General features: G+C 30.6%; 2 protein-coding genes across 2 annotated transcripts; one reads left to right on the forward strand and one right to left on the reverse strand.

Moving 5' to 3' along the window:
- Nucleotides 1–3,124: 3,124 nt before the first annotated feature.
- LOC141705918 (ubiquitin C-terminal hydrolase 12-like) lies at nt 3,125–4,404 on the reverse strand. Its single transcript, XM_074508783.1, has 3 exons — nt 4,117–4,404; nt 3,810–4,000; nt 3,125–3,646 (listed from the first exon to the last, which is right to left on the reverse strand). Exons 2-3 carry the CDS (start codon nt 3,955–3,957, stop codon nt 3,456–3,458), a joined length of 339 nt encoding a protein of 112 aa, XP_074364884.1. The 5' UTR covers nt 3,958–4,000; nt 4,117–4,404; the 3' UTR covers nt 3,125–3,455.
- Nucleotides 4,405–5,507: 1,103 nt separating this feature from the next.
- LOC141705919 (uncharacterized) lies at nt 5,508–7,314 on the forward strand. The gene is made up of 5 exons (XM_074508784.1): nt 5,508–5,730; nt 5,866–6,026; nt 6,135–6,432; nt 6,839–7,041; nt 7,121–7,314. The coding sequence occupies exons 1-5, from the start codon at nt 5,555–5,557 to the stop codon at nt 7,282–7,284; spliced, it is 1,002 nt and encodes a 333-aa protein (XP_074364885.1). The 5' UTR covers nt 5,508–5,554; the 3' UTR covers nt 7,285–7,314.
- Nucleotides 7,315–7,919: the final 605 nt, after the last annotated feature.

Genomic DNA, 7,919 nt, shown 5'->3' on the forward strand with positions numbered 1-7,919 from the left:
GTTGATCATTCGTTGACTTCATTGTAGTTTATCCGTCGGGTAGCAATCTAGCACTTGACTTCATGTCATTTATGCAGAATTACAAGACATCATCTATGTACAATTAATCAACCTATTCAGCATATCTAGTTAAAGTCAACATGACTTGAATACTACTTACAGAATCTATACAATGGTATATGCAGAAATGTGCTACAAACTTATTGTTGCATAAGCTACTCACTCGATGGATAATAAGTCATCATCCGTCGGGACTATATTGAGTCATCCGTCAGGCCTATAAATCTTATCCGTCGAGTGCTATATAATTTTACTAAGTAAAATCTACCAAGGTGTTTTGTTCATGAAATCATCAAGTACACAACATATACACAACAGTTTGGTTATTTCGGGCACATATTCCGCTCGTAATTATTCTGGGCACCGTTTATTTCAACTGTGATATTTAGCGCTTTCATCATAAATTATTCACGTGTCTTACATGAACTTCCTACGTACTAAACGAACATCCCACAAAAATAATTGGATGTTGACATCAGAACAATAATTGTTAACTTAAATTTTTTGAATAATTCGGAAATAATCGAACTTCCTACGTACAAAACAAATACATCATACAAAAATAGAGGATGCTAACCCCGGAACAATTATTTCTAACTTAATTTTTTGAAAACTCGAAAAAAATCTAAAATCAATAAAAAAAGTTACATTTATTCTAGAACTTGCTCGTGCCTCGCACGGGTTTTAAAGCTAGTTAGTACTAATAACACGTGTTATGTTATCAAATATATGGATGATGAATTGAATTACAGTTATATATATTACAATATCTAATCATATTTTATCTACTGTTGTATAATTGTATAATATTTTGGTGTTTAAATAGCAGTAGAATAATGTAATCTTTTTATAATTGGTTAAATCTCTAATTATATTCTATTTAAAAATTGTATTAGGTGTTTGAATAATATTCGAATGATATAATCAGTTTCTTATGTTTGTATTAAAAATATATTTATTTTAATAAGATATAATCATAATCGTTTATTTTTAATTATATCAAATAAACAGTTTAGATTATTTTGGTGGTACATGACCAAAGTTTTGGATAAGAAGTATCTTACGCTTATCTATTATATATATAATAGAGCAATTATGGGGTTCATTAAGACAATTTATTCATTTGAAATTATTTAATTACCCCTCATAAATATGTACACAATAAATATCAAATTTAATAACATATATTAATTATATCTAGTTCATTAATTACTAATAATTAAATATTTATTACTAATCCATTATTGTATAATAAGAACTTATGCTTATACTTATAATTACATATGTATTTTATAAATATAGACAAAAATTCTAATATTATCATGTTTATATATATATATATATATATATTATTATCGCATTTAATGTCGTATGTCACATTTTAATTGTTCCATTTACAGTAGAAGAAACTTAAATTCAAATGAAAAAAAAAATATCGTATTCTTATTTAAATATGTATAACACTTGTATTATAAGTTCACAATACACACGTAATTATGCCAAATTAATTACCTTATACTCCCTCCGTCCCTCCCAATTGTTATCGTTTCTGTGAGAGTGTCCGGCACGCATTTTAAGATAAAGAGAAAATATAGTTCTTTAACTTTTTTTAAAAAATTTTATTTTTCTGAATAAAAATTTAAACATTCTATTTTTATTCAGAAAAAGAAAATTTTTAAAAAAAAGTTATAGAACTATACTTTCTATTCATCTTAAAATGCGTGCCGGACACTCTCCCAGAAACGATAACAATTGGGAGGGACAGAGGGAGTATCTTATTTTCACACATTTAAAATTCAAACACATACATACATACATACATACATACATACATACATACATACATACATACATAAATACATTCATACATTCATACATACATATATACATAAATACATACATAAATGCATGCATATACACATATAAATATACATACAAGATATAAGAAATTAAGGTAACTAATACAAGTTAACTCACTTTTTTCGTAATTGATAAATATGATCTTGTCAAATAAAGAAGTTCAATGCTATACAGTAATAATTATGAAATTTAACAAAATTTTGAACACTTTGAGGTACATTTTTACAAAAATCATATGTTAATCATCTGATAAAAAATTGAAAAAAAGTGTATCTCACATCATATATAAATTTTATAATAGTTGATATAAGATCTTGCTCGTGCGAGCTAGTTATATATAAAGGACATAATGTTATGTCCGATTTTTTGATATTTATGGTATCGTTTCAAGTGAAATTAAAAAAATTAAGTTAATATTTGTAATTAGGAATTTTTAAAATATTTAAATTTATTATTTCTTTGAATATTCTCTCAAAATTTAATTTTTTAAAATAAGTTGTTCGAAAATATACCCATAACCAACTTCAAATTTTCAGTTAATATTTAACTGCAAATTTGAAGTTGGTTATGGGTATATTTTTAAAAAACTTATTTTATTTAATAAAACTTGAGAGAATTTTTATTTAATAAAATTTGAGAGAATATTCGATACAATTTTAACTGAAAATCTGAATTTGGTTATGGATATATACTTAAACAACTTATTTTATTAGAAAATGTTCTATATAATATATTATCCTAGATATGTCAATCAATTAAAATACAAATTTAATTATTTTAGAAATTTAACTTTTATTTTTTACACATAATCAATATTTTTGATATTCAATTATTTAATCTTATTTTATTTATCTTTTAAATATATTTAGTTTTAATTTGCATGATTTAAGATAAGCAGTTACTCATGATTTTGTAATCAGGAGAAAACTTGGTTTACATAAATATCACATTTATCTGTATTCGTGATTAAGTGTCAAGTTACACTAATATCACATTCATCAATATTCATGATCAGCCTAACAAACAAAATCAATATTCATGATCACTAATTTTCAAGTTCTTAAACAGTAATTTTTCAAACCTTCATCCAAACAAATTAATCTGAATGCATCAAACAAAAACTAAACACATATTCAAAAAAATTCATTTACTCAAATCTAATCTTCCCCTGAGAAAGTGTCATATGAACTAGAACAAAATAGTACCACATTTGTATACTCAAGCATGCACATGGATAATATAATTTTGAACCTCCTGATCCGGAGAGCTCTGGACCAAGACTGGCACTGAGTTCGAAAAATACATCTGCAGGCTGATGGTGTATATTCATTATTCCATTTAGAATCTTGACTGATGAGTGATAGCGTATAGATTAATATGCCAATGTTATGCAACATTGTTCCAAATCAATCAGCAAAAATTAATAGTATAACTATAGAATCCTGGTCAGTTAAATTTCTAGATATCTTTTCCTTTTCTTCATCTGGCTGCTTTGAGAGGTTAAAAATTTACATTTCCTCACTCTTATCAGAGCTTTAATTTTCCTCTTCTCCCACCTTCATTCCGTCCACAATAATGTCTTTGCTAGCAAACATCCATTCAATATGTGCTTCGACAATCAAGACATCATCTACCAGGAAGCCCTTGGACTGATTATATAACTCTTTCATGTCAATTATGTGCTCCCAAGTTACAACTGTTGGTTCTGGATTGAACCACTTTCCAACTGTCAATATAAAAACAAGGACTAGTAAATTAATTAAACAATCTTTTTAAGACTTAATTAGCACTTTAGTGTTATTTTGATTCAGCTAATTAACTACTGGAGAGTTGTTTTAAGGACAAAAGAAGGTGATTGAGGAGCTCAAAAACAAATTAACTAGACTTACTGCTGTACTTCACGTCTTGGTCTTTGTGTAGTTGGTTCTTCACGCCCAAGGTATAGATTGCATACAATCTATGATCATATTCCCTACGTAACCATCCGATCAGCCCTGCCAAGGTTCCGTAATTAGTATCATCCAATTTGAGCTTCATGCATAGCGAGTTGTTAACGTAATCAGTCTTGATTTGAATCCTCCTAGCACAATTGAAAATAATAGATGTCAGGTTTTCAATTAATCAATTATATAAACCTTTAATGAACAACAAATCACTCATGCAACAGAGTAATTATAATGTATGGATAACATTTACCATTTCCTCCCTGCAAATGTAAATGCTTGAGGGTCACAAAGTTGAGCATTCCTCCTAGAGAAGTTGTTAATCTTCCAAGAGTGAACAAACAGATCTTCAGGTGGGATTTGTATAAATGATAGACACTCTGCTGTTCTGGTATTTTTTATTACTTGAACCTCAACACCAAACACGCATGAATCATTCACTAGATATCCGTTAGATGCACATTTGAGTCTACTCAAGGAAATCACGTTTGAAAACCCTTGACAAGTCTTCTCCTTGTTGAAATGCTTATACCGGTTGTCACCATCTGAAATATTGCAACGGTGAAATTAATACTTAACGGCGGTCTTTTTGGTGAGATTTCAGCTACAATAAAATTCATATGTTCAATATTTTTAAGTAGTAATGAACTGAAGATGTAAAGGTACCTTCGACAGTGAGATAATTATCTCGAATTTGGTCATATATAAAGAACTTAAAATTGGCAAAACATTGGACTCATCTAGCACCAAGTAGACGGAAATAATCTTCTTCTCCTGAACTCTGTTCGCACGAAGTACAAGTAATCTAAACCTCCTGTATCATATATAAAAATAACATGTTGGCCATCTAAGGTAAAACGTAGATTCTAAATTCAACGAATATGTTTAAACAATTTATACCAATTGAATCCACCAGCTTCAAAACAACAAGATTCGTAATACTTCTTCTTCTGATTGTTGATCAACTCTGGTAATTTGGAAAAACTTTCGATTTTGAGCAGAAAATCTGCCGGAGGTACATCTCTTGTCCCGTGGATCAGTTCTGCAACCACAACAGTTTTAGTCAAAAAAAATTACATGAGCTTTAATTTTCTCTAAATTCACCAATAAAGATGGTGCAGAGAGTACCTTGTTTTTTCTTCGGAGATATTGAACTATGCAATACCATTATTGATTTCCCAGGTTTTCTTTGATATTTTACATCTGCTTATATATTATTTTACCAGACACCCTCCAAAACAGAACAGGAGTTGGTTTTCTTTGTTTTTCTGCTTTCCTATTTCTACATGTACTCATAATTTGCAATGTGGTCTTCATACAGGAATCAAACACCAAAGTAACATAAATTTTCTGTCTTAATATTTTCTAATATTTTTCTGCCTACACAAATTAAGATTGAAATATAAATATAAATCTCTTTATCTGAGGGTTTTAATAAATTTTAGAGGTTTCTTTAAAATACTATTTTTCAGATCTATATACTTAGCGGAAGTGTGCTAAATAATGGAGTTCTCTTTGTTTTTTCCTTTCCTATTTCTACATGTATTCATAATTTAGAGTTGCACTCTAATTAAGATTTTGAAATCTTTTGACTCATAGTTTAATTTTATTTATGGAACTATATATATATATATATTTGTACCTGCAACCTCTAAACAGTCGATTCGATAAACCCTTAAAATTAGTTGACAATGGACGAAGATGAAAATTGTTGCGTGCCTGCGGTTATGGTGAAAAGAACTTTTAGAGATATGCCTCCAGCAGACTATACCCTGAAGATCGAAGACTTTCCTCTATTATTAAGGGAGATGAATGAAGTCATGGACAACTATCAGTCAGGCTGTTTCAAAGCTGGTGGATACAGATGGTAATGTTTATTTATAGCTCTCTCTCTCTCCCCCTCTCTCTCCCTTTCTCTCCCCCTCTCTCTCTCTCTTCCCCCTCTCTCTGTATGTAGCATGGATGAATATCTCAAAATCTTGTTTGATAAATCTTATTTCAGGAGGTTGTCATTATACCCGTTTGGCGATAACAGAACAAGAAGAAACACAAATTACATGTCTATATACTTGGTTTTGGCTGAAAAAATTAATTCTCCTATCGATGTTATTATTAAGTTCTTCGTGTATGACCACGCACGAGAGAGATACTTAATGGTAGAAGGTACATTGCCCATGATCATCATATAATAAGTTATACCTTTGTAAAACTATCAGTTATCTATGTAAGAAAGTACTTCTTTTGCCTATTAAATTTTTAATTTTCTTGTAGATGCTAATAAGCAAGTGAAGAAATTCGACAAAGCGAGGAGTGTACATGGGATTTCGGAGTTCATCTTGGTGACTTCATTTTCTGATACTTCCAATGGATATCTACAAGATGACATTAGCTGTGTGTTTGGTGTAGAGCTCTATTTTATAAAGAACCGTGTGAGCAAGACAATCGTAAGTCTGTCAAATGTTAATATACCAGATGACGAAGAATTTTTCACATGGAAACTTGATAATTTTTCCAAGTGGCACAACAAAGTCTATTACTCGCATCCCTTTGTAGCCGGAGAAAGAAAATGGTAAACTATCTTATTGGTCATTACGTGATGTTTATTATTAGTTACCAAGTACATCCAACGCAAATTGCACTTCTATTAGAGCAGAAGCATGCTACATGACAATTTGCAGAGCAAGTATCACACTTTGTATCTCTAATCTGTTGAAAGTCTCTAATCTGTTGAAAGTAGTTGACGCCCTAAGCATAGTTTAGCTATTTGCATCGCTTCTTCAGTATATAAAATCTGTTTACAAGTCTTTTGTATCTGTTAAGAGTATTTTGTATAGTTACAAAATGATTTTGTGCTTCGGAAGGTGTCAGATGATAGCCAGGCGTCTTTGATAAAGATTTGTTGTGTCAGTTCGCCGAGCTATTTAGTTCACATGATTTGGTAGTGATCTATTGTTATTTCAATATTTTGTTATTAGGAAGCTGATAATTTACCCAAGATGGGAGAACAAGTGGTTGGCTTTAGGCCTTGTATTGGACGGGACAAATAGCGCAAACAGCAGCAGCAGGGGTGGCTTCCTGAATTTCAGAAGTCTTGACAGGAATGGCGACCACAAATTGTATGCAACATACACGCTTGTTGTCAAAGACCAGTTAAATCACAGGGACATAGCCAGAGAAGGTAAGAAATGTACATACAAGTATATATGACTAAATTTTACGGCCAGAATTCATGAGATACTTTCACATTCTTTTGACAGGAAGCGACTATTTCAGTGAAGTAAATACTTGCAGGATCAGAAGAAAATTTCTGGAACTGAGTAAATTACATGACCAGTTCAAAGGTTTCTTAGCAAATGACGTTTTAATTGTTCAAATACGCGTGAATGCTATTTCTTTTGAGCACAAATGTCACGAAGTGTAGAGAGGACATAGACTATAAGACCTATCAATATATTTTTAACGAGTACATGTTTTATAAATCATTGTAATTTATTTTTTTCAGATATATTTAAGCATCCTTATTGCAGAGTCAGGAGTGGCTTCACACTAAGATGCTCTTAACAGAAACATCGACCACAGTTTGTACACAAAATACAGTCTCAGTTAGATACTAAGATCACATCAACAGAGCCAAAGAAATATTTTTTTAAACTCAAAATTAATCTTGAACAGATTGTTCAAACCAAACAAGAACTAAAACTCAGTCTAAACTACAACATACAATTACCAACCATTCAAAAGCAAAAGATCAATATTAGAATGCAATTTAAAACCCGTAAACAATTCATTCCCACCAGTCCACAAAGTTGTAACAGTACAATCCAGACATCAAAAATTCAAACCAGATAAACACAAAAAATCGTACATGGTTCAAGACCATATTCAAACTAAATAAACGCAAGAATCCATAATTCGTCACAGAATATCCTCCTATTAACTAAATACGTAACTAAAGCTGCTTAATCTTCATTTTCGTATCTATAATGCTGGAACTTGTTTGAGTAGCATCTCCTCCACAACAAAGACCTGCATTAAAAGATGGAAATTAAGTACTGC

This window comes from Apium graveolens, chromosome 2 (genome assembly GCF_009905375.1).
Source record: "Apium graveolens cultivar Ventura chromosome 2, ASM990537v1, whole genome shotgun sequence".
Lineage (NCBI taxonomy): Eukaryota > Viridiplantae > Streptophyta > Magnoliopsida > Apiales > Apiaceae > Apium > Apium graveolens.

What these genes read in the sequence shown, in the direction of transcription:
- LOC141705918 (XM_074508783.1), bottom strand. Translation starts at nt 3,957, where the DNA reads ATGAAGCTCAAATTGGATGATACTAATTACGGAACCTTGGCAGGGCTG. An exon ending in CCAAGACGTGAAGTACAGCA is followed by an intron (nt 3,647 to 3,809) that starts GTAAGTCTAGTT and finishes TTATATTGACAG; the next exon opens with TTGGAAAGTGGTTCAATCCA.
- LOC141705919 (XM_074508784.1), top strand. Translation starts at nt 5,555, where the DNA reads ATGGACGAAGATGAAAATTGTTGCGTGCCTGCGGTTATGGTGAAAAGA. An exon ending in GTAGCCGGAGAAAGAAAATG is followed by an intron (nt 6,433 to 6,838) that starts GTAAACTATCTT and finishes TTTTGTTATTAG; the next exon opens with GAAGCTGATAATTTACCCAA. An exon ending in CAGGGACATAGCCAGAGAAG is followed by an intron (nt 7,042 to 7,120) that starts GTAAGAAATGTA and finishes TTCTTTTGACAG; the next exon opens with GAAGCGACTATTTCAGTGAA.